The 27,771-nt window shown below is 38.6% G+C and overlaps 1 protein-coding gene across 1 annotated transcript in view; it reads right to left on the bottom strand.

The window, feature by feature from the left end:
* Positions 1-27,771, bottom strand: part of RNF217 (ring finger protein 217) — a 119,995-nt gene that overhangs the window by 15,726 nt on the left and 76,498 nt on the right. The window contains exons 2-3 of the mRNA XM_036248596.1: positions 25,133-25,366; positions 10,521-10,685 (exon numbers count right to left, since the gene is read on the bottom strand). Of these exons, the coding sequence (XP_036104489.1) occupies positions 10,521-10,685; positions 25,133-25,366 (399 nt within the window). The remainder of the gene's footprint in view (positions 1-10,520; positions 10,686-25,132; positions 25,367-27,771) is intronic.

The raw sequence follows: 27,771 nt of genomic DNA, 5'->3' as shown, positions 1-27,771 counted from the left end.
TTTATTTATTCTCACTCGAGGACATTTTTTGATATTTTGTTCAGATAGAGTGGGAGGAAGAGAGAGAGAGAAACATCGACATGAAAGGGACACATCGAGTAGTTGCCACCCGCACAACCCAACCAGGGCCAGGGACAAACTGCAACTGAGGTATGTGTCCTTAGTGGGAACTGAACCTGGGTCTCTCGGGACTGCAGGCTGACGCTCTAACTGCTGAGCCAAATCGGCCAGGGCTGTTTACTGTTTTCACTAAAGACACTTGCAAAGGTCCTGTCACATAGTATGTCCTCAAACATTATTTATTTAAGAAAAAACACAAATGAGTATTATCCATGACCTTCTAATTGCCAAATCCAGCTTTTAAATTCTTAGCTAATTGCATCTCTCGGTGTCATTTACTCAGTTGATCACTATCTCCTTCTGACTTTCCATATACTGTTTCTGCAATGTCACCCTTATTCCAGGTGCTCCTCTTATCTCTCTTAGGTCCCGTTTTCTTCACCTATCCCTGATTCCACCCATGGCTCACCACTTGGCACATACCCTAGGTAATCTCTTCCCTACACAAATGGTTTCAGCTTCCTTCAACTAGATCTCATTTCTTAATTTCCACTGGACCTGGCTCCTGAGCTGCAGACTCATGTAGCATCTGTTTGCTGGTCATATTTACCCACATGCCTTAAAGCCATTTCAAAGTCAAATAAGAAAAACCAAAGTCATCATCATTCCGTGGCCCCTGGCCCAACAACAACAAAATAAAACTAGGTCCATTCCGTATTTTATCTCAATCTATGGCATCACCATCCACTTAGACACCCAAGCTAGCTATCCGGTGGATGTACTCTCTTAGCTTCCCACATCCAACTAATGATCAAGGTCAGAGAGATACGTATCTAATCTTTCTCTTCTCCACCTGTTTGATCACTAGCTTTGCTCCTACTGTCATCATTTCCTTCTAAATGTCTACAACTACCTTCATGTAATCAACAACAACCAAGTGAAACTACATATCTGATACCACCATTTCCCTGCTTACAACTTTTCAGTCTTGAGGAAAACTCCAAGTTTCTTAGCATTGCATGCGAAGTCGGGCTTCTGTTTACTTCTAAACCCCACCTTTCACCACTTCCTTCTGAGAACCTTCCTCTGAGGGAACCACAAAGGACTTGTGGCTCTTTGTTCACAGCTCGCATTTCCTGGCTCTGTACCCTTGTACTTTCCAGTGTAATACTCCCACCCCTGGATACCATCTACCAGGCAAAAATCCATCCACTAATCCTTAACAACCTAGCTCTCCCTGGATTCTGCAAGATGGATGAGATGTCCCTTTCACCATGAACCCTGTTACTCTGTGCAGAGCCCTACTGAAGTGCAACAGTGTCTTATCATTGCCAGCGTAACGACGGTGTCTCCCCTTCTGTGAGATTCAGGAGAAAAGGGACCACGTTTCCAGAGCACATAATGGATTTGCATGAAAAGTCCATAGAAGGAGGAAAGAAAAACGACATTTGTTCATTCAGCAATTTTCTATGTAGTCCTACACAGTGCCCAGCACTGCTCTGAATGCTAAGGGTACTTTAAGGACCAAAATAGATCAACATCCTTGCTCTTAAGCTGCAAAATATATCTACTGCTCTACATAGTGATAAGTAGTATATGCTATGGAAAAGAATATAGCACATAAGGGGCATATTACATATTGAGGTGGAAAGGTGGTTCCTGAGAGGCTTCATTTTGTCCGAAGACATGAAGTGGAGAAGCTGGCCATCCAGATATCGGGGGAAGAACTACGCCAGCCACAGGCAAGAGCAAGCATAGAGACCCTGAAAGGGGAACACACTTGATGTTTCTGAAGCGCAGTGAGGAGGGCAGTGTTTCTGGAGGAGGATGAAGGAAGTAGAAGGTGAGGTCAGAGGAATAACTGTGTGTCCACAGCTTGACCTTGTAGAATCATTATAACAAATACCTTTTGCTTTGTATTGGAAGGAGTGGGAGCCATGTATTGGGAGCCATGGAAGGCTTTGAGCAGAGGGTGCTGTAACCTGCCGTGTGTTTAATGGCCTCGCTCTGGTCTCTGCATTAAGAACAGTGCACAGTGAGAAACCAGTCAGGAGGCCACTGCAGACCCCTTGGAGGGAGAAAGAGGACGATGCCCTGTTATCATATTAATGACAATAGGGGCACTGAGATGTCGTCAAATTCTGAATATATCTCAGTGGTACAATCTACAGAACTTAATGACTAATGGATGTGGGGTATGAAAGAGTCTGGGATGATACAGATTCTTGACCTGTGCAGCTAGGCGGTTGGGGCTGCCACTTACTGAGATGGGGAAATTATGAGAAGAATCAATCCTGGGGAGAGGAGAAGGAACTGCGTTGGAGAAGTGTATTAAAGCAAGTGAAGACATTGAGCAGGATTCGGATATATACCTTTTCTCATAAACCCCAAACCTTTGCTCTGCTATTGATTGCTGCCACCAGTCAACTTGTACCCTGTTTTGAATTACAAGTTGAGTTTGCTTCAGGGAGAAAAAAAAAGCAACTCTTAAAACCTGAAATGAAAATAAAAATGAATAGATTGTCTAAGAAAGCTTTAGATCCTTTAGCAAAACTGGTCCCATTTGTATTCCTATGAAAAATGGGCAGCTTTTTTTTTTTTTTTTTAATCCTCACTGGAGGACATTTTTCCATTGTTTGTTCAGATAGAGTGGGAGGGAGAGAGAGAGAGAGAGAGAGAGAGAAACATTGATGTGAAAGGGACACATCGAGTTGCTGCCACCCACATGACCCAACCAGGGCCGGAGACAAACTGCAACCGAGGTACGTGCCCTTAGTGGGAGCCAAACCCAAGTCTCTCTGGACCGCAGGCCGACGCTCTAACCGCTGAGCCAAACCGGCCAGGACACTGGGCAGCTTTTTACTCAGACTTTCCCCTGTCTGCACTGCTCACTGGCTTCATCCCTCTCAGGAGCCTTTATCTGCAACCCAGGCTCTCAATAAGGGCTCTCAGTCCCCTGAAAATAATTCAGATCTGTGGGGATTTTTTGTAGGGGGATGTCTGGTTGTCACAGAGGTGGCTGATGCTGGCATTTATGGCTATGCTGCAATGTTGGGAATATTTACATATAATTTTCTAGTGCATTAGACATTCATAGAGGTAAAAATTTGTTATCTGGACATAGAACGCAACCCCACTTTACATATAAATGCAGAATAATGTTTGTATGGTTTTAAGAGATAATGAATTTTTTAGTTATATAACTACTGTGTGAATTGAGAAAAGGTCAACTGTTTTAGAATTTAACTACATTTTTTATATACGCCCAAAATATGTTTCATGGTTTTAATATATATTGCGTTTTCTAGCAATGTAACTACACAAATACATAGGCATATATGCATACATACATAAATATATGTAAACATATATATATACTTATTTTGTCCTCATTTTAATTCTTTTCTTTATTGATGTTAGAGAGAGTGTCCTCAGTTTAAAATGTCAAATATAAAGGGTTATTTTCATATTTAAGCTTCATTTCAAGGTTCTGTCCAAATTTATGCATTACAAATAGGTGCAAAAAAGATTGACTGCTTCTTTATGACTTTTAATATCATATTACCTAAGCAGTGATATGTTGAAATACACATTATTTCACTATATTATTTTCACTTATTTCTATTTTATATTATACTTAGGATATTATATTGATTTTTAAATAAAATGTTATATGGAGTCACAGTATAAATTTAATCTCAGGGTAGCAAACAAATATTGAAATTATTTGTCATAAAGATGGGGCATTGGATGCATTATAGTTTATATCCTAGAAAGTACTTGCCATCAAATAATCACATTCTTCTCACAACTAAGGTCTAGACTTTAGCAGAATAAGAAAACAGCAACAGTGATTACCACTGCTCCAAGAAGTAGTGATTTCAAGCAATCTGGAGAGTTAAAATGGATAGTTAGCACAGAGTCAAGAAGAAGGTATTTTATTTTCGGAATGGGCACTATTTGAAAGCAGCCATGGGCCCTCCCTGAAGGTGGTTTTATAGTGGTATAGGCACTGTCAGAGAATTTCAGGATTATCTGTGGGATCCAATGTTAATATTCCAGGTTCTTCAGCAACTATAGACAGCTCAGATGTAAGAGCCCACAGACATAGCTTTTGTGCTGACTTTATGTGAACAGGGCAAATTAATCATTGTCTCTGAAAATACATTCTTGCCCAAAGCATCTTATAGGATTCAAGAGAATAAAATATCTAAAGAGAGATGTCATGACAAGTAAATTTCCTTAATTAAAAAAATCAGAATAAGTTATGAATGACCATAATTCACTTTCCCCTGCCTGCTTTTTGTCCAGTTATTTAATTTCTCTAAAACTGTTTCTACATCTTGAAATAGTGGTAATTAACCATTCCTCACAACTTTCTTCTGAGAATTAAATTAGACAACAAATGTAACTTACATATTGCATCATTGTGTAAAATCTTAGGGTTTTACCAAAAGATACTGGATGATTAAAATCTAGATGGCACATTGGAACTTAGCATCTTAGGATAAAATGTAGCAAATATCAGTATATGTTAGATAATATTATTGTTATTATAATTATTATTATGGTGCTAACACCAAAAAGAAATACAGAGATTGTACAAATGCATCTTCATGAATAAAATAAAATGGCATATCAGAATTCAGCACTCCCAATTCATATCTTGGCATTCCTTAAAAAATAAAAAATAGCCCTGGCCAGTTTGGCTCAGCGGTTAGAGCATCGACCTGCGGTCCTGAGAGACCCGGTTCGGTTCCCGCTAAGAGCACGTACCTCGGTTGCAGTTTGTCCCCGGCCCTGGTCGATCGTGCGGGTGGCAACCACTCGATGTGTTGCTTTCACATCGATGTTTCTCTCTCTCTCTCTGTTCCTCTCTCTCCCTCCCACTCTACCTGAACAAAAAAATGGGAAAATGTCCTCGGGTGAGGATAAAAAAAAATAAAAAAATAAAAATTAAAAAGACTGTTGTGTCACCTAGAAATACAGAAAATGTATATTGAACCTGGAATAAAATAAATGACTTAATTGTTTATTAATTCACAAATCACATTACTTATATTAACTTACATTAACCTATGAAAATGTGTAATTTCCTAGTTTATTAACTGTAATCAGTGTCTTAGAAAATGTCCTAAATCGAGCTGTGAGATTATTTATATAAGAGAAAAATTAAAGCCATCAGCTGCATGTAATCTAGTTGGTTGTGACTGTATTTTTATCACATTACATAAATGGTTGTATAAATATTCCTCTTACTTTTGTATAAATATACCTCATTGGGAAAGGAATGTTTGAGAGATTGCCCTTTAATTTTCCAAATTCAAAAAAAAAAAAAAAGTTAACCATTTTGAGAAATACTAATCCAACTTTGCTTTAGTAAGCTCATACTCTGAGCAACATTTAACTTTTACCTGAGGAAGAAAAATAAACAAACAAAAAAAACATGTAACAGCCAAATCCTTGGAAGTTGTGTTGGCAAATAGAGATGTTTAAGCAGACCCAGAGGCAGAATGTTACAGTCTTTCTATTCTATTGTTACATTTTATTTATTTCTAATCATGAACTATTTCAAACATTTTAAAAATTAGAGATAATAAAGTAATATACATGGATTCACTAACCACATTTAATAATGGTAATATGTTGCAGTATTTACTTGAGAAATATTTTTTGAAGAGACAATGCTTCCTTTATATACTACCTTCTTTATATAATTGTTTCTTAACCTTAACGTCCTGTTTACTTTAAACTGGTTTTCATCAAACTATCAGTTAAAGGGTCTGAAGATGTGTCTACTTCTCTTTTGAAAGTACATTTGTTAAAAAAAAAAATATCAAGAGGGAATATCTGGCATTTGGAAAAAAATAGTGTTTTAACAATTTAAAACTTTACAGAGGAAAATTATTATATGGCTAATAGTCAAAGTCTGGTTAAGATAAGGAACATTAATTGATTAATATTAAACCTTTTGAGGAACAACCAGAAGATTGGCTCATTAACCATTTTTACAAAGTTCTCCCCCACACTCTTAAAGGTTTAATAACTGTTTTTATCTTTAATACTGTTTAGTGTTATATTAGACAGTAATACAGAGATTTTTTAATTCTTCTTCTAAAATCTAAAATTCTCAGGCCTTTAGAAATACCCAGCTAAGGTTCTGCCACACATTTATAGTAAATTAAAATACACATTTTAAAATTTGTTTTATGTAAACAGACTTTAAAATGTATATGTTGAACAATAAAATTATACGTGGTTACTGCTTTCTGAAAATAGAAACAATGAAATAGATTACTTTGGTTTAAAGAATCATAATGTGTGCACTTCAGAATAGTTTATTTCAAGCTTTCAAACAAGACACAGAAAAACACAATTTGCAATAAAATAGTTAAGATGCTAAATTTTATGTTGTTCTTTCTTTTTTTTTTTATTCTCACCTGAGGACATCTTTTCATTTTTTGTTCAGAGAGTGGGAAGAAGAGAGAGAGAGAGAGATAGATAGAAACATCGACGTGAAAGGGACACATCGAGTGGCTGCCACCCTCACGACCCAACCAGGGCCGGGGACAAACTGCAACCGAGGTATGCACCCTTAGCGGGAACCGAACCCAGGTCTCTCTGGACCGCAGACCAATGCTCTAACCCCTGAGCCAAACCAGCCAGGGCTGTTGTTACTTCTTTTATCACAATACAAAAAAGCATCATTCGAGTCCTGATACTGTTTCCAAAGTATTTCATTAATAATTTAAATTTAAAGTGTACATGTATAATTGCTTACAACAGTGTTACTTATTTGTTTTGTATTGTATATTTTTATGTTTAATTTTTAGGTGTGCACCTAACTTTTCATTCTTTTTTTTTTCTTTATCCTCACCCGAGGACATTTTTCCATTTTTTGTACAGAGTGGGAGGAAGAGAGAGGAAGAGAGATAGAGGGAAATATCGATGTGAAAGGGACACATCGAGTGGCTGCCACCCGCACGACCAACCACGGCTGGGGACAAACTGCAACCGAGGTACATACCCTTAGTGGGAACTGAACCCGGGTCTCTCCGGACCGCAGGTGGACACTCTAACCACTGAGCCAAACCGGCCAGGGCTCATTCTTTGATTTAGTAAATTTTCTTCTTATTAACTCAGTTTATTATCTAAACTGTGCTATAAAGATGTAGTCTCAAAAATAAATTTTACATAATACTGAACAAATATTTTAGTACCGCCAACAAAATTTAAATTCTCTACTTGCTTTTTAAAATTTCAACTTAAAATGATCATGAATTAGATTTAGTTTTGTGCTATGTTCAAGAAAGACATTTTATAATTAGCATATATATTATATAAATTAATAATTTATTTTAATAGAAAACACATTTTAAAAATGGCAATATGTACGAAATGCCAAAAAACACTGATATCCTCTAACCCAGTAATTCTATCTTTAGAAAATATGCCTTTAAAAGTCCAAACTATGGACAGAAGATATATTCAAGATAAATATCCTCAAAACCATATATATATGTTTTTTTTTGTGTTTTTTTTTTTAAAAATCCCCAACCCAAACAAAGCCAGCTTTGGTATATAAAAGCAGAAAGATACTTACAAAAATATTACATAATTAATAAAGTAAGTATTATGAAAACTATTTATATCTTGAGAAAGGTTTGACATGCTAAGTGGAAAAACAAAGGATATTAAATTACTGCCTACTACAATTAAAGCTTTATAAAGTGAGTTACTTAAACAGGGAATGGCCAAGGAGGTATGCTAATAGGTTAACAGTGAGTATACCAGAGTGGCAGAATTCTGGATGGATTTATTACCCTTTCTTTTCCAAATTTCTATCATATGTTATATGATCTTTATAAATGAGACAATCATTTAAAAGTCAAAATTATTATTAAAATTATAAATCAACCTAAACAAGTATAACTAAGCAGGGTACAAAAATATAAATATATCTTTGTGACAGCAAAATGTTAAATATGTTTATCACTATTGAAAATATATTCATATGAAAATGTATAATTATTATTCTGTTCATCTGGAAGCACTGTGTGAAATTTTTCTTTCTTTTTTATTTTTACAAACTCCTAGCATCTTCCCTTTTTATGCTTATAAATTTAAAAGGATTACTTATGAAAATAAAGCCTTGGAGTATAAAATAAATATTAATTCCGTAAGTAATATCTCCTCATGGGTTTCTATTATAAGAATAGAAATGCTTCATGGGGACAATATAATTTTAAGGTCCAATCAAGAAGACCACAATGAAGAAAATGCAAAGCTTTGAAGTCATATGCTTAAATAGAAAACTGAAAGCATTTGTATTCAAAACAGGCAATAAAATATGACTTAAACTGACATAAATGTTGTGGAACTTGAATCTCAACAGACAGTAGATTCTCTGCTACAAGACAGTCATGTAAACGGATTCCATCTTCCTTGGCTCCTTACCTTCCAGCTATTTGAAAAGCAATTCCTTTTAATGCCCCAACCTTTCAGCTTTTACTTCATAAGGAAACCAGCATGTATGCTTTCTCTTAACTGTTTATATTTGTTAAAACTGGGGGAAGTTTTTAGTGCATTGTGTTAAAGTCATTACAGTTGGCTGCCTTTTCTTTCTATATATCAGTCCATTTCATGTTAGATGAGGGATTATAGTAACAAATGTATGTTTGGTGTGTGTTTTTTTAAAAATATTTTTTCTTTATTGATTTGAGAGAGAGAGGGAAAGAGAGACAGAAACATGGATGAGAGAGAACATTGACTGGCTGCCTTCTGCATGCCTCCCTTTGGGGATCAGGCCCACAACCTGGGCATGTGCCCTGGCTGGGAATTGAACTGGTGACCCCTTGATGCATGCATGGGTCAATGCTCAACCAGTAAGCCACACCAGTATGTTTTTATGATTCCCTCACTTCATTCAGAAATTCCCCACTGCATAATGCTGCAGCATCGCTCAGTCAGCATACAGTCTTACAGCCAGGCTAACGGGCAATTGTTTCACAGCTTTCCAGAGAGATATAAAGTATACGTACTTACATACAAAGTATTGAGTAGAACGACTTAGCAGCACACCTAAATTCCTAATAGTCTTTATGTAGCTTGAAACTGAGCAGTAACTTTCAATAAACTGAAAAGATAACAGAAAGGGGCAAAGGCCTTATTTTTCCATTGTCCATCATTGGATGAAGAATCAAGTGGAATGAGCACTGGATGCAGTGATCTGAAGAAGCCCTACAACTGAGAGCATACTTGCAGATACATTTGCCTTCTACTGGGTAGACAAGGCAAGCTTAGCATAAACGTCTTTAGACCTCACTTTTAAGATAGCCATGTCATCTAAACTATTTCAAAAATTTCTTCCGATTGCTAAGAGTACAACATGTTATTTCAGGCAATACTTTTATTTACTATGTATACAAACCAGTATGTGAATTTGGCACAGTGAACCTGTGCGTTATATTCATGGTCGTGAATCGGCTTCAGATACACTTTTATTGCTTCAAGTTGAATTCACAATGATTAATTAAAAAAAAAAATTCTGAGAATTAAAATCTCATTTAGCTGGTGCTAAATCTCCAGGAAGAAGTTGCAGAATTGTTCTTAAAAGGAAATAAAGCTCAATGTAGACATGATTGAAAAAAATTAATTTGGCAAAAAGCAGAAATCACATATTTCTATGAAATCACACATATTTCATAGACTGCACATATACATATACACACATATCATTTTCTAATGTGAGCTTAAAAAAAACCCTTCAAATATCAACAATTCCTCTCCTGTAAGCATCAAATCCAAAGTTTTCTGGCTGCACTGACTTCGGGACTGTTTGCATGGTTGACTTTCAACATCAAGGTCAAAGCTCAAATAGCAACTAACTCTTGGTTCCCTACATGAGTATCAAGAGAAAACTGAAACATGGAATTCATAAAATTCCTAAGTCCCGATGTTACCTCTTAGCTTCTATCTTGCCAGATTTACAAAAAGCAAGTGATCAGTTTACTGCAGTCCTGAGGTGACGAGCAATGGCAGAGGGCAAGGCAAGCAGAGGGCTGTCAGGACTCTGCCTGCCTGATGGAGAAGCTACTCTAACACATGTGACAAACTGGAAATAATGCTTTTACACCATTTTCATACTAGCTTTACCCTGTACACACACCTCTATTTTTTCAAATGGAAAAGACGAATATGCGAGTTTAAAATCAATTATTTATCTGTAGCTTCCCAAAATTTTGAAATGCAATGCAAATGAGAATACACATTGTTCGTATATAAAAATTTCAATTTACTTAGGCACTATCATTACTCTTCTAAAATGAAACAGATATTCTTTTTCTCCACACCTGCAATAATAAAGTGACACATACAATGCACTTCAATAGTGTAATAATATTGCTCAATGATATCCAGAGGACCGCATGCCTGTCCTTTCTTCCTAAAGGTTCGCTCACCTTGCACTTTGGACACTTCTGGGCGTTCCTCTGCCCATGCTCAATTTCGCTGGCCCAGTGACGCAACAGTTTGTCTCCTTTTTTGTACTCCTTGCAGTTAACACCTTCATGCCAAGGAGAGTGGCACTTAAAACACCAGACGAATTGGCAAGTGGGGCACTGGATCTGCGTGAGGAAAAGGAGGATTAAGTACCGGTGGAAATGCTGAAAGTGTCGAAAGGAGAACAATGGTGATGCTTGGGGAAATTAGCCAAAACTTTATAATTTGTCAAGATTTAAAGTATCTCCCCCTCCATAAGACATACACTGCAATAAGATAGGGCTATTATTAAAGGAGGAAAGAATTGCTTGGCATGGATGAGCTGGCTGTTTGCTATACTAGAATGAAACACTTGGGACAATCTGGAAATCAATTTGGTCTTAAGGAAATCTCCTAGGCTGAAATACAGAATGAAGGCTGAAGGCTCACGATGCCCCAAATCCACATACTGAGGTGGCTGCCCTTAAATTCGCCTTGCTCTTTAACCAATTTCCCAGGCATTCCCATTGCTCCTTTTATCAATGGCTTCATTCACTTTTATAAAAATTACTCCCCCCGCCCCGATGCTTCATCAAATGAAGAAACACTGGCAAATAAACTGTTATACCAGCATTTGCTATGAAGCACCACTTGAAATCATGGATAGCCCTCTTTTTTTGCTATTAATCTAAACAAAGTTAATTATAAAAAATAACACAAAGGATTCTATTAGAATATATCAGTCTTGGTTGCTCTGTGGCCTGAGAGCGAGAAAACCATCAGAAAGATGTCTTTGTATTTTCACTGTGTGGCGGTGTGTGTGTGTGTTTACTGAAAATATTTGCCCTCTGAGTAACATGGAAGACCTTTTCTGACTTCCTTTGTTTTGAATGACAGTGAAATATCTCATTCTCACACAGTATTTCTGGTCCTCACTCTCTAAAAACATGGGCATCACTTGACTTTCCTAGGCCTGTTTGATTAAAGTGATCAATAAAACGTCTAACTATGAACACTGATAACTGACTATTTTTCTCTGAGCTCTTGCATATTAATTATCTCACTGTAACACGAGTGAATTTACTGATTACATTTGGAAAATCATTAGAATTTCTTTTGGCAAACTGTACAAAATCACTACTTACTCTTTTGGAAAACTACTTTTTGACAACGGTGGTTCCAATATGTACATCCACCGAGTGGCAATTCTAATCACTAGTCTTCCACTTATAACTCAGAGCACTGCAGTTTTCCCTTCCGTCAAGGAGAGAGAATGTTCTTCACATGCAAATATGCATAACAAACGTACTTCTGCTTTTAATTTATATCAAAACAAAATAATATTTTGTCAGAAATGTTTCAAGTCTTCATGTCTATGTATTTGTAAAATTGTGTTCCGTGGTAATGTTTACATTGTTGCATCACATGGGTGGCTTATTTTATCAACACAATAATGCTGCAAAGTAGGTATGAACATCCCAAGTTTACAGAGGAGGAAACAAAGGCTCACAGAGATTAAATAACTTGCCCAAGGCAATGTAGCAGGTCTATGTTAAAACAATTTGAACAAGACTTGTGTCTGGCTCCAAGGCCAGCGTTCTTCTTACTGTGCCAAAACCCTTGCTCAAACTAAACAGCATTCTTTCTTTGACAATGGAAAACCAAACTGCAGAAGTCAAAGAAGGTCATCTAACTAAACTAGTCAGTAAGGTAGAATTTTAGATGATTACCAACATAGGGTGAACTTTGAAAATATTTTTTAAGATTTTACTCATGCAAATTAAGATAATCCTTGGCTTTTATAAAAAAAAAAGACAGTACTTATCAGTCACTTAAAATAATCATCTTTGCCTTTACTGATCATGAAAGTGAATATAAGTTATTTAAAGTAAGAAGACTGAGTTACAGTGTGTGAGCGCCAGATACTAAAAGAATATAAGACAATCATTCTCCTATGTCATTGAATCGTGAAGAAAGATCTAAATATTACATGGGGTCTAAGTGAATGTAATTTTCAAATGTAATGAATGAAATGAGGAAGATGACCCAAGATTTCACTTTCCCTCATGTATCTGCCATTATGTCAGAAGGGTCGCAATATTTAATTCAGTTCTCTTCTATTTGACATTATTCATAATTCTAAATCACTGGACTCCAGCATCGTCAAATAAAAAACCTCTCTGGGTTTTAATCAGACAGTCTTAGATTATGTTTGTGAAATGAATAGAAGAATCAGTGTATAATGGTGCTTTGAAACTGGGATTAACTTTATGGATGTTAGACATTATAAATGGTTCAAGGATGTTTGGGACCAAGTGCTAAATTGTCCATCTATGGATCTCGAATGAAGACAATTAGAAATGTGTGATCCTCCTAAGTACCAGAATGATATGGAATCTGACAGTTGGTGTCAGTAAGAGGGACTCTGGTGATCAATTTCTCGCAATAAACAGCTAAGTCCTATTGCGAATCCTCCTGCCAAGCCTCACTATCAACACAGACTTGGCGGCAAACTGCAAAAGCTCTCAAGTAAAGATGAATAGTGTCTCTTGCAGAAAACATTAAAATAACTAGTGCTTTGCCTTGGATTAAACAATAAAAGGACGACTAGCCAACAACCCTAACATCCTTGTTATTCAGAGACTGCCCCTGAATGGTCTAAATACTGCCTTCTTGGTCTGAAGATGCCTTATTAATTCTAACCTTAATTATATCCAAAATTGGCCTTAAATTTACACATAGAGACAGCAACACTGCATCTTCCTCCATTAATTTATTCATACTTATTTCTTCACGTGAAATGCCATCTAACAAGCATAGGCTTCTCATAGAGGTCACCACACTCTATCCCTGCTACTCAGTGGGGTCAGAGGGGCAGCACCATCAGTGTCACCTGGGAGCTTGTTGGAAACAAAGAATTCATGTCACACCCGAGACCTGCTGAATTGGAGCTGCAATCCCACAAGGTCCCCAAATGATTCACAGGCATGCTGAAGTTTGAGAAGCACTTGCTTAGACCATGTGACCCCCATCTCCCAGGCCACAACAGATTTACATCAGCAATGAGCCCTGTATCCAGAGGCTGGCAAGCAGCCTCCGAGGTGGCTGGCATGGGCTCTGTGCAGCGGGGTGCTGACTGTGGAACAGAGAGTAGAAAAGTCAGACTTTCTCTCCTGAGGAGTGACATGGTGACACACTCTACCTCTGCTGTGGAGGCAAAGACGGAGGCGAGCTTGGTGACCAGAGTGCAGACCCCAGGAGAAGGGAGCAGCAGACAGTCACTGCTAGTGAGACAGTACAGGGGTCTCCGGCTACCAGAGCCAGTGTCCAGTGCTCCAGCAGGTCTGCTGGCAGCTGCTGAGATTGAAGAGTGAACCTCACTAAGTGGGGTAGCTCGAGAGAGCACATCTCTGCTCCTTGTAACTGGAGAAAGTCCAATGAACACAATCTGTCTACAGAAATCTTATCCAGATCAAATGCCACTTGCTTCAATATGTCCTCCCTGTTCTTCCCAACCAGATTCAGTATCTGTCTGAAAGAGCATGCAGCTGTCTCATCTCCCTGAAGAACCCCAGGCTCACCGAGGGCAGAGGCTGCATCTCATTCATCCTGTATTTCCTGAGTGAAGCAACACAGACCTTCTGGCACATGGAAGGTACTCAGTAAATTATTTATCAAATGAGTTATTTTGCACATAGCAAGTACTATATATTGGCCAACATTAAATGCATTCAAAGAAACACCAACACATCGAACTTACAACCAGTGACTGAGATGATGTCATTAATCCTTACGTTAGCAGATGATGCTTATTAAATATTTTACCCACGGGACATTTTACTGACCATTAATGTGTAAACTCTTCTCCAAGAGGCAGGGCTGCAAGTATTACAAGAATAAAGTTACCAGAGCTAGGAATCTTAATACATGTGTCCCAGAATCCATGAAAGATGAAAGAACTTTACATTTTTAACTTTTGAATTCCCTTAGGTTTTCCAGACATCTGATGCACAAAACACTAAGATGACAAGTTAAACCAACCCACGTTTCCTATGCAAATGGTATTTTCTCCTGACAATTCATCATGCCGATTAAAGAAATAATGCACAAAATAAAACAGTTCAAAGCCAAAGAGCATCCCATATAAGTCTTTCCTTGCCTAAATTCTATGCAGTCTTACATACATAATTATTTTAAATAAATCAAATAATCATTACTTATCAAACTCAAATATTAGGCAACGTCCAAAGGTAAATGCAGCATATACAAAGATAAGCTAACTCAGTTTTCCAAGAAGAATTTGCATTATTCGAACTTCTGGTTAAGACAAATACTCAGTAATAAAACGTATTCATCAATTCATTTGCTCATTCAACAAATATTTATTGAGCACCTTCAAGCAGCAGATACCGAGTGTCATGATTTTAGGCACATGAGAATATTTGTCCTCAAGGAATTTACTGAAGGCAGACAGATACACACTCAAGAGGTATGTAACCACATAATCACTGCCAGAGTGGATGCTGAGACAAGTAAGTACCATGGGAAAGATTCTCCAGGGAATGATGGAGGGTAAATATGCCTGGAAATATGAGTAGAATGTCACTGGGATAAGTATTGGGGCAACACTTCAGGAAAAAGTCCCGGCCGGAGCCACCAAGGGGCCTGAGAACACATGTGCATGCTGTGTTGGGGAAACAGCAAGTGTGCTAGTGTGGCCCGAAGAGAGATGCCACTTCAGTTGGCTTGACCCTGGGCCTTGCTGAAGTGTCCAAAAACCGGGTCCAATTATTTTTACGTTAATGCACCTAGGCTCTTGATGGGTCCCATAAAATACACTGTGGTCTGAAAGACTCCTTATATAAAACACGTAAAACTTCTGGCTGTCAGACTAGGGTCTGCCTAAAGAAACTGATCAATATGTAAATAATAGGCAAATCTCGTAGTTGTAAAAAGTTTGGTAACAACGTAAGATGGTTTTCTTGAAGAGGAGAAGATTCTGGAAGAAATGTAGGGTATTACAAAGATGAGAAAAGAAGTCTTTGATGCATGGCCTCAAGCACTTGCAGGGAGGCATCATCTCCTCCCCTAGAAGAGCAAGTACTGAGGCAAGCACTGTGGTAGACAGAGGTTCTCCACGTGGGAAAGCATGAGTTGGTTTCTTGACTCCATTTTATCTTTACGGAGGTAAAATTGGTATATTCCGGTGTACATCACTGTAATTTGACATCTGTATACACTACAAAGTGATCACCACCAAAAGTCTAATTACCATCCTTCACTATACAGTTGACCCACTTCACCCTTTCGAACCCTCCCCCCTCCCCCCAACCCACTTCCCTTCAGTAACCACCAACATGTTCTCTGTATCTATGAGTTTGTTTTAATTTTGTTTGGGATGTTGTTGTTGTTGTTGTTGTTGTTTTGCCTTGATTCTGATTCCCTAAGATTTTACCTCCTGCGTGGGAATTTCCCCCTGGTGGCAGCGCCAACAACACACCGGCTTCACCAGCACTGCTCCCTGACCACTGTCCGGACATGGCCAAGTAACCCTTTCCCTTAATTTTTCACAGTTTTGCTGAAACTGAGCTGGAAAATGGAATAGAAACTCTCTTAAGGTTGGGGACCAAATAGGGACAAAAACGTAGGGTAACACATGACAAGATAACCAGCACAGATAGAGTAGTTGCTCATGTAACTTCAGCGACCTCCCTCACATCGGCGTGCAGTCTCCTTTTAGCTGTGCATCACACGAGTTACGGCCAACACGGTCCCTTGGTACAGCTCTTCTTCTCAGCTGGGAGTGCCACTCTTCCAGGGCAGCATGTCAGAACTTGGGGAATGGGGTTTTGTCCTTTAAAAAGAGTCCTCTGTCCCCAATTTAAAAATCCCTGTTTCATACCAATCCATCTTGTTTCTACTGCCTGGAAACGCTTTTAAGCATTCATAGACTTTCCCGAGGACCCAGCTCTTCATCTGGAATATAAACAGTACAAGAAGGTTCTATCCTGGTTTGCGTAGCCCAAGCTCACTTCTGTTTTCGATAGGATACTCTACACTGAACACACACAGTAAGGCCAACATCCCACAGAGATGCCCCCATAAAGCCGCAGGAGGACCATCTAATTATATGGTCTCAGGAGGAAATGGAAGTGTTCTCTGTGACCAATAGGTGAAAGCAGGAGAAAGACAGATCTCAGCCCATAGGTACAATGCATTCTTTCAAAATGGAAAGGAATTATTCTATAAGTAGCAAGTTCCTTGACAATGGAAGTTGTCTGTGCGAGGGCCACCTGGGAGCCTCTGGAGCAAGGACTATGCACAGGCCCCCTGCTGCATTAGGTTCCCTTACAGATCTGAGAGGGGACATGTGGCCAAGTGATAATACAGAGCATGGAGGTGAGAAACACACAGTCCTAACATCTTCTAGACCACTTTATGATAAGCACCAGACTTGGCTTACTTTTTTACCCACTACTCAGCAGGCCATCCATGAGACACAATTCTTCATTTCTCTCTTATATGGAAGACCCAAGATATGATGTGAATAGTGAAAAACAAACACAAACAGTTCTCAGTCCCACTGCAGGTCACTTTAAGGTAGTTGTGAGCCTTGATTATTACAATTATTGTAGTTTTTTTTATTGTCAGAGGGGGGCTAAAATATCAAATGAATCCCAATATTTGTCTTTTGATGAGAAGTTCAAGAACAAGTCAAGACTCTGTAAAATAGCATGGCTAATTTATACATCAAGAAAGCAACTAAGAACAACTGTAACAAAGCATGTAACTAGAGGGAGAAGTGCATTGTAATGAAATTGAGTAGTACTGCATCATAGCTGTGTGATATAGTTTCCTTCAAAGGTAACATGTAACATGCCCATTTAAGCTGGCTTCTTTCAACTAGGCTAGGCGAGTTCATCTTTCTCTCCCTCACAAATCTATGCTAGCAACAACGGTTTCAAAAATAACATTTGTTTTCCAGCGAATCCTGACATCAATGATGTGTTAATGCCAAGAGAAAACTGTGTGTCATGAACTAAACTGATCCTGCAGGGCTGATGTACCATCTAATTCTCAATTTGCAAACACTGTCAACTTTAAGTGCTGGTGTCAGAGAAAGACCGAAGAGCAAAGCAGCATACTAACTACACTGTCATGGGAAAGCTTTAAACATTTTTATATAGAGAAAAAAATCTCAAATCATGTTCAGAAGAAGGAAGCTTAAGCACTAGTCATCCATTCATTCATCTATATATTAATTTTTTTTTTTATCCTCACCCGAGGACATTTTTCTATTTTTTGTTCAGATAGAGTGGGAGGGAGAGAGAGGAAGAGAGAGAGAGAGAAATATCAACGTGAAAGGAACACATCGAGTGGCTGCCACCCACACGACCCAACCAGGGCCGGGGACAAACTGCAACCGAGGTACATACCCTTAGTGGGAACCGAACCCGGGTCTCTCGGGACCGCAGGCCGACGCTCTAACCACTGAGCCAAACCGGCCAGGGCTATATATTAAGTGCACATGCAAATTATTTATTATATGTACAAATGAAGAGGAGCATCTGGGATTCGAACCAACAAAATACTGACAACCACCCAGACACAGAAATAGGGGGCATCCATTGCTACTCCCAGGGCCAGAGAACCAAGGGAGTAAAGAAGTTTCTGGAGCCCAGTGAGAATAAGAGTCATAGGGGAGGGAACGTCTAGGGGGAAGCTACAGTCATGTAGGGAGACAGCTACTGCGAGAGCTTTGCACCGACTTAGGAAGGGCGTGTGGAAGTAACACATCTCCTATTCTTTCCTTCCGTCCTCCTATTTTCTGCCAATGCCAACCATTGGTCAAATGCAAATAGAAATTGAGACGGTAAGGAATCTGGAGAAGCAGCCAAAGGAGACGCTTTCTGGAGTACAGGACACGTCACAGAAGGTTCAATAACAGACACAGGAAGAGGGAACCTGAGTAATACCCAAATTCCAGCCTTCCACTTAAGCATTATTTAAAGTACACCAGTTAGGAATAATAAACCCATTAATTTGATTATATTCCTAAAGACCTCAGAAAAGTTATTTTACCACTTGAGGAAATAATGCACTTGTGCAGTTTTATAAAATGTGATTTCTACCCAAAGGTTTATAATTACAAGAGAGAAGAAAGAATGCTAAATATATAAGAACACAGAGCAGGGTTCCCCATGACATTTTACTGGCTTTTTTCTTTTCCCTTATGATGAGTCAAAGCACCATTCTGTGAGTTATCAAGGTTTGCTGTATTTGTGGGAGGAAAAGGGGAGATTATTATTAGTTTTGCCTCAAGGAAACCATTTAGAGAATTACCTCTAACATGTTCCCTATGTTGATTTCTGTAAGCGGTTCAACGCACTCAAAGTCAATATAAAAAAGGGGATTTGTTGACACTTGGAAATAAGAAGAAAATGTAGAACGGCCCTAATCTCAGTAAAATAATGACATTTCATCATTCTCAATCCTCTTCTCCCATGAAAAACAACTTTCCCTACTTCCCCTAACACTTTTTTCATTTCTGTGAATTCAATGACCACCCCCACCCAAATATTACTACTCTCCTTCAGATCGTGGAGATCTCTTTGATGCCCTAAAGGGTCTTTAAACTTAACATTACCAACACATTTTAAACTAAATTAGTTTTCCATCCCCTAAAGTCCACTCCTCTTCCTCAAGACAGAGTCAGTTTTATCCCTCCTTTATTCCCACTATCCTTCAGTCACACAATCTTTTATTCCACCTCTATTTATTTTTTACTTCTCCATCCCCTTCCCGATAACCCAGGGTTGGTCATCCTCCTGCCCTTGCCCAAACTGAGAACACGCATAATCATTTCTAGCATGTGTTGAGCACTTAGGATGTGTCAGAGATGGTGCTAAGCACTTAACATGTGTGACCTCATTTAACCCTTACTACACTCTTAGATGGGCACTGCTACCACCCCAGTTACCATTAAAAGTAGAAACTGTATCAAGGTTCCAGAGCTAGTAAGTGGCAGGCTGAGAGCTTCAATCTAGCTGGAAGCTAGTGTTCTTCCTACCGTTTCTAGCTTGGCAAATTCAAGATTTCAAGGCTTAGTTTAATGTGTTTATTCTTTATTAAAGCCTTCTCAATCTCTGCTATCCTTTCTTTTCCTATGCTCTCAGTACTTTCTATCCACATTTATTACAACACACATTATGATGTATGCACTGGCCTACTTATTGGTTCCTTCAACAAATATATTTGGAGAGCATGTTCTGCCTGACACAGTGCATGATACAGGTTATCAGCAGTAAGCAAGCCTGGACCTGGCCTCCTAGAGACCAGTGGGAAAGAGAGACTTTAAGTAAATAACCATATGAATACACCATAAAATCCCAGATGATAATTGCTATGGAGAAAAACTGTAGGTGCTGGTGATGCATCGGTCACCAGGCATCACCTGAGTGCCATTCAAGCCACAACCTCAACATTTTTATTCCCCCACCATAACTTGTTCCCTGTACTGACCTGCAGTTGGAGTGGGATTAATACATTATAGGAACTGTTTACATCAGATAAGGGGTTAATTTCCAAAATATATAGAGTACTCATACAACTCAACAAAAGCAAGACAAAGAACCCAATTAAAAAATGGGCAGAGGAGCTAAATAGACACCTCTCCAAACAGGACATACAAATGGCCAAGAGACATATGAAGAAATGCTCAACATCACTAATCATCAGAGAGATGCAAATTAAAACAACAATGAGGTATCACCTCACACCTATCAGAATGGCTGCCATCAACAAATCATCAAACAACAAGTGTTGGCGAGGGTGTGGAGAAAAGGGGACTCTAGTACACTGCTGGTGGGAATGCAGACTGGTGCAGCCACTATGGAAAACAATATGGTGTTACCTCCAAAAATTAAAAATTGAACTTCCATTTGATCCAGTGATCCCACTTCTAGGAATATACCCTAAGAAGCCTGAAACACCAATCAGAAAGAATATATGTACCCCCATGTTCATAGCAGCACTATTTACAATAGCTAAGATCTGGAAACAGCTCAAGTGTTCATCAGTGGACGAATGGATAAAAAAGCTGTGATACATATACACAATGAAGTACTGTGCAGCTGTAAGAAAGAAAGATCTCTTATCCTTTGAGACGACCTGAAAAGTATTATCCTAAGCGAAACAAGCCAAACAGAAAAAGGCAAATACCACATGATCTCACTTATTTGTGAAATATAATGAACATAACAGTCTGAGGAATAGAGTAGACCCAGAGACGTGGAAGTAGGGTACAGACTGACAACCCTCAGAAAAGGGGGTGGTGGAGGGATGGAAGAGATAAACCACAGAACTTATATGCATGTATGCATAACCAACGGACACGGACAACAAAGCCGGGGACAGTGTGGGGGGGATGGGAATAAGGGTGTCAATGGGGGGGAAAAAAAGGAGAAACATCTGTAACAAAAGTAAAATAAGAAAGAAAGAAAGAAAAGAAATTAGATTTCTAATTGGAAAAATGAAATCAACTTTGCAGAAATGGAATGGTAAAATTTTTTGGTCTCGTGACAAGAGTTGAAGGGACAAGAAGACACAGATTATGAATGACAAAGGCTGGATCTGACCAAAGGCAAGGTTGTCTAAATGTAACTCTCTCAATTCAGAAATGCACTTGTTATATTTGATATAGTATGAGTTTGACAGAGTTCAGAACATAATGAAAAGCTCTATTTATTCAAACTTTTGCCAGAAGAGAGATGTTGAGTGAGGGCTGGGAAGCATAAACTGGCATCTAAGAGTTTTTGTTACTTCTTGTCGATAGATTCTGTTTACCCCTTTTCCATCTACTGAGTACAAAAAATTCCTAAGTGGTACTTACAATAAAAACAAAACAAAACAACAATTAAAAAAACTATACAAATGAAATCCCCAAATATGATATTTCAGATCTTAAATTTCATCTAAGATACAATCAAAGGTATTTCTTGCTATACATTAGCTGTGATAGTTTTAAGAAATTTTTAACCTTCTATGCTACATGATTCTGAATTAACAGCTGAATCCATAATAAATGCTCAAAGAGTGACGTTTTGGATTAAGATATGGTAACTCAATGACTCAGAAAGAATAACATTGAAGTATACATTATAAAGGTTTTAGCAATGGATACAAAACCTGCTTTAGGCTGTAAACAATATTATAAAGCAATTTTGAATTACCCAGATATGTCACACATTAGTAGCAACCTTTTTTGTTTTTTGTAGCCTTATGACTCAATTTATTGCATTCAAGTACTTGAATTCACTACCCTTAAGGTTATGATAAACTACACTAATTTGGAAGTGGGTTCTGTTATTGGGGAAATGTAATTTTTAAAAATACAGCAAACCTAAAATAATATTTGAGACAAGTATCATATTATCATATGATCTCACTTATTTGTTGAATATAGTGAACAAAATAAGCTGACACACAAAATAGATCCAGAGATATGGAAGTAGGGAAAAGACTAACACGCCTCAGAGGGAAGGGGGTGGAGGGACAGGAAGAGATAAACCAAAGAACTTATATGCGTATATGCATAACCAATGGACACAAACAACAGTGCAGTGAGTGCAGGGGGTGGGGAGTAGGAGCGGGGCAGAGGGTGTCAATGGGGAAGAAAAGGAGGAACATTTGTAATACTTTCAACAATAACAATAAAAAAATAAATTAAAAAAATTAAATTAAAAAAATACTCATTGGTTTATTGCAAAGAATGAAGATCTTAGTCTCAGTTAGGATGATACTGAAATCATGAATGTCACAGTTGGTTTGCTGGAGTATCCATGTCCCTACTCGTAACATCCAGACAGGTAGAGACATGTAAATAGGTAGTAAATGTTAATGTGAGAGCCTGGAGTACAATGATTCAATGGTGAAAAATGCTATATAAATATTACACAAAACAGTGAAATCATTGTTCCAGGAATTGCTTGAATTATTCCTAGAATTTTGTACACAGGGATTATAAAACACAGGGATTATTTACATTTTCTGTTATAGATCTTTTATAAAAGCAAAGAGCAATAACCATAACCATCCTCCAATTCTGCAGTGGCTTTATTTTTCTTGAAAGTTGCTTAATGGTTCAACTTTATGTTGAGATTTTCTTCCCTCACCCATTCCTGTGGATTTTAACTGCTTCATAATCAGTAACATTTTTTTTTTTTTTTTGTACTGAATTCCCCCTCTCCCTAAATTTCCTTCCCCTTTGCTCACCAAAAACAAAACAATCAAGTTTGCAGATTTGAGATGTTGATCCATCTGTCCCCTGCTTGTCTTCTTTCCTACAGCCCCACTGGAGACATTGGAGGAAGCCTGGAACTGAGAGATGTTATCAGTATCCTCGGCTCACTCAGAATTATATCAATATAGGATCCTAGAGTTTTCATATTTCCCATATTTCACTCTCAATACATGTGCATTGTGATCAGGTAGGCTCATTACAACATAAGTTGGTGATCTGGGATGAAATGAAACCTGTCACATTTCACTTTTGCTATAATTGCACCTTAAATTATAACTGCTTTTACCCCTTCATAAGAGCAATATAGTTTTAAACTGTTTCTACTTTGATTCAATTATGTATCCATATTTTAATTAACACAAATTCTAGAATAGTATAGTCTGAGTTTATATACATTTATATATAAGTATATAAATATATAAATTATATAACTGTGTATTATATGAAATATATAATAGATAATTCTAAACCTAATTTAGGAAAAATTAAATATCCTGTTATATAATAAGTCCTTTTAAACCAAGTAATTTCTGATATCATCAATCACATAGAATTGAAATGAAATAACCTAAGAACATACAGAGTCAAATAAAAGTATTCTATTGGTAAGTCAGCATTCAAAATCACTGCGAGGGTATTATTTAGGTTATAAAATTTTATAACCTCAAAAATACACTTTTTAGAGAAGAAAAAAAGAAGTGTTTTGTTTTTTTTTCTTCTTACAGTTATGCTTAAAGAGACTAGACTGCACAAAAATAGGAAATAAAGCAATGAACTATGAGAGTCACGCAGCTTCGAAGACCAAGCAGTCATTAAGAGGCTCTCCCTAACCTACCAAAGGTGGAGAAAACTACCTGCTAAAGCTGGTCCCCGAAAGCTCCAGAATGAATAATGTAGCAACCACTGCTCGTGAGACACGGAACACAGGTGAGAACTTACCTGAGGTTGAGATGACTTCACGCAGCCTTTGAGACCACCTCATCCTGCCATTCTGCTGTAATGACAAGGATGAAAACTACTGCCGCGGGCCTCACCACTTTCCACTTCCTTTACTTCAAAGTGTCCCCATTCTGCCGCCTACTAAAGTCACCTACTGAGGTGCAAAAAGTCTCCAGACAATTGTTCCGGGCTGGGCCTGGGCCCTGGTGGCTCCAAATGCTCCCCAGGTGATTCTAACCCACAGTCAAGGCTGTGAATCAAAGATGTCCCCCCACAGCCGGCCGCAGGCTTCCCTGCCTCCGCTGGCACCCTCTATTCAGCTGCCAGCATGATGGGTCTGTAACGCCTCCGGAATGATGCAGACTTCTGAGCACGGCGGAAAAGGCTCAGGATCTGTTCCTAAATACCTGACCAGCCGCCTCCCCCATGCCCCCTCCTCGAGCTCTACCAAGCACTTGTTTCCCACATGCTTGCCTGGCCTCCAGGCCTGAGTACTGACTCATCTCGTGCTCTAAAATCCTCTCCACGGTTTATCTGTTTATCTGCCTGGAGAATGCATCTTCTCCATGGAGCCTCTCCTGACTTCCTAACCCCAACTCCTCCATCAGTGTCCTGAAAGCACACGTGTATTGGGTTTCATGTTTTGTTTGTCTGGTTTTTTTTTTTGACTAATTTTATTTAACTGTCCTTTTATTTTATTATTTATTTATTTATTTTTTTGGTATGTGCCCCTAGAGGGAACCGAACCTGGGACTCTCTGGTCCACAGGACGACGCTCCAACCACTGAGCCAAACCGACCTGGGCTAACTGTCATCTTAGAGCACATGTCTCTCACTGTCATTAGACAGTTTTTAGAGCAAGGATTATGTCTCATTTGCCTCTGTATCCACCAAAGTTAGCACACTGCCTCGCATACACCGACCTCTTGTATTTGCTGAATAAAAGAATGAACAGCATTTTATACTATTTTTACTTATTACAGACAGAGCCAGATGGGATTCATATCAGGTCTACTGAACAAGTCAAGCTTATACTAAATTTAAAGAGAGCCTTAGTATTTATCTAATATTTAGTAATAGTAATGACAATTACTTTAAAGATTAACCTTTCAATTATGCTACTAGAGGAATGTGAAACATGGTTAAAGTCAAAGAAAAATCCTAATTAAATCCTTAAGAGTGTTTTCTTATCATCAGCCTCCCCAAACCATACATTTTCAGAATCAGAGCCAATATATACTCACCTGAGACTCTGGCAAGGGAAGGAAGCCCACTTACTGCCCACCACAAGTTGGCCTAATGGCTGCTCCCATCATGTGCCATCTAACCCACAACTCTGGTGAACATGCTTACTTTGTATTTGCTTTCTGATCTGGAAGGGGTGGGAATATGTCCTTTTTTCTTGAAGGTTGTAAAGTGCTTGCATTGAGGACATGGCTTGGTGCTGGAATCAATACGGCCAAGTTCCAAGAAGTATTTATATTTGATGGAGTCTTCATGCGTTAGGTTGTAGATAACTGTTGTTTCCTCCAGGAATTCAAAACATTCTGTGATAGGGCATTTGATTTCTACTTGGCCAAGTTGTACCTGTGTGAAAGAGCAGATGCGAGAGAAAATAAAACGCATTGGTTATTACATCTCTCCTATATATTTAAAAAATATATATAGTATTCTTGATTTAATGATTATAGTAAAGAGTTACCTGTTATTTGTCATGATTCCTAACATAGTAAATGGCAATCACTTTGGTACCTACATTGAGTAGTACCACAATAATTAATCACTATATAATGTTTCTAAAATGATTTATAGTATGTTTAAGCATTCTCTATCATTATAGTATTTGTGAATTTCAATAGACCTAAACCATAGGCTCATCAAAGATGCAAATTATCATCCTGTTCTCTGGAAACCCCACAGTGAGCCCTGGCCGGTTTGGCTCAGCTGTTAGAGCATCGGCCTGCGGTCTAGAGAGACCCGGGTTCGGTTCCCGCTAAGGGCATGTACCTCGGTTGCAGTTTGTCCCCGGCCCTGGTTGGCCGTGTGGGTGGCAGCCACTCGAAGTGTCCCTTTCACGTCGATGTTTCTCTCTCTCTCTCTCTCTCTCTCTCTCCCTCCCACTCTATCTGTACAAAAAATGTCCTTGGGTGAGGATTAAAAAAAAAAGAAAGAAAAAGAAACCCCACGGTGAGACAGCATTCAGACAACGCACCGCTACAAAAAACAGCTAGATTGACCAGGTGTTTCAGATTTTCCAACTTTGCTACAGAATACCTCAGCATTTATCTTCAGGCACATTTATTTGAAAAGAACAAAAGAATAGATTCTATATATATATATATATTATAGTAATTTAAAAATTTTTGCCAAAAATCCCTCTATTTTCCCTGCCTCTCCCATGTAGAGAACATATAATAAGAGTTCTTATCAGAATCACAGGAACAATTAAGAAAACTAAACCAATCACAACAGTGTAAAAAAAAAAAAATCCTAATGAGACCTGGCTACCACTTCCATAATTTATAAAATGCACGTCTTCAAATCCATAGAGTTTGAGTGGGGGTGGATACCCTGGAACACTGCCTTGGGCACTTTATGCGGGATTCGGACATGGTGGTGGTAAAGATTACAATAAAGATCAAAGCACAAAGTGTGGGCACAACTCACTTTCATTTCTTTATTTTTTTAAACTATTTTTTTTCTTTATTGATTTTAGAGACAGAGGAAAAGAGCGGGAGAGAGAGATAGAAACACTGATGAGAGAGAACATCAACTGGCCACCTCCTGTATGCCCCCCACTGGGGATCGGGCCCACAACCTGGGCATGTGCCCTGACCAGGAATCGAACTGGTGACCTCTTGGTGCATGGGTCGATGCTCAACCACTGAGCCACACTGGCCGGGTCACAACTAACTTTGAACAGATAAAGGAAATAAACTCGTTTGGAACCAGAAGTACCTCAAATGTTCTCCATAAGTGGTGAACATTTCATAGCATCATAATCTCTCTTGCTCATCGTAATGTAGCAAAGGGGCCGTGCCAGCTCCCATTGACAAACAGTGCTGCACCATGTCTTTTTCAGTGGGTGAACCTGACATTCTGGGAAGCAAAACTCGCTGACCTTAATGAAAAATGCCTGCTGTGAAGACTGAGGGAGGAATGGGGAAAAGCTACCCCGTCCGGGAAAGAAAAACATCATTACTAAGAACAGCTAAAAACAAAAACAACACTAAACTCATTGTAACTTTTGTTAACTTTGCTGTTTATCTGGCACAGACTGGAGGAAAGGCAGTTAAGGAACTGCACACTGAGGGATGTGTGGGAACAATATATTTAGTGTCAGCAAAGGACTTGAGCAGACTGAGAGTGAACCGATAGAGTCTGTCTTTGGACAAGCCTCCCGACTAGCACCTACCTGTTGAAAGTGGAAATGACTACATAATTCTATGCTACAACTGTACAGAACATGGTCCAGAGAAGTTTTTCAAATACTTACCCCAAATGATTTTTTTCTTTTTTTTTTGGATGAGTCTGCCTATAGTTACAATCAGATTTTATTACGTTGTTACAGAGTTATGATACTGTTATTATATCCACCATTATCTTTTATCATAAATCACTGTCATGTATAGCTCAAGACAGAGGTCCTCTAAAGTTTTGTAAACAGACAGAAACCATGTATAATATTAGAAGAAACTGGCTTAAAGTGAGATGGACAAAACATTTTAAGAATTAATAAATGTCTCCTCACCCTGGCTGGTTTGGCTCAGCGGTTGGAGCCTCAGCCTATGAGCAGAGAGTCCTGGGTTCAGTTCCCGCTAGGGGCACACACCAAAAATAAATAAATAAATAAGATAAATGTCTCCTCTTTTAGCATTTTGTCGACATTTACCAAGCCTGATTCTGAGCCCAGTGCTGGGTTAGGCGCTGAAGCTTTGCTTCTGTCTGTCACTGAAGAGGCCATTGTGACGTGGAGCGGTGAGTATGCCCGC

Source organism: Molossus molossus, unplaced genomic scaffold, assembly GCF_014108415.1.
Source record: "Molossus molossus isolate mMolMol1 unplaced genomic scaffold, mMolMol1.p scaffold_m16_p_8, whole genome shotgun sequence".
Lineage (NCBI taxonomy): Eukaryota > Metazoa > Chordata > Mammalia > Chiroptera > Molossidae > Molossus > Molossus molossus.
Note: the sequence above shows the minus strand (reverse complement) of the source record. Positions and strands in the feature narration are given on the sequence as shown.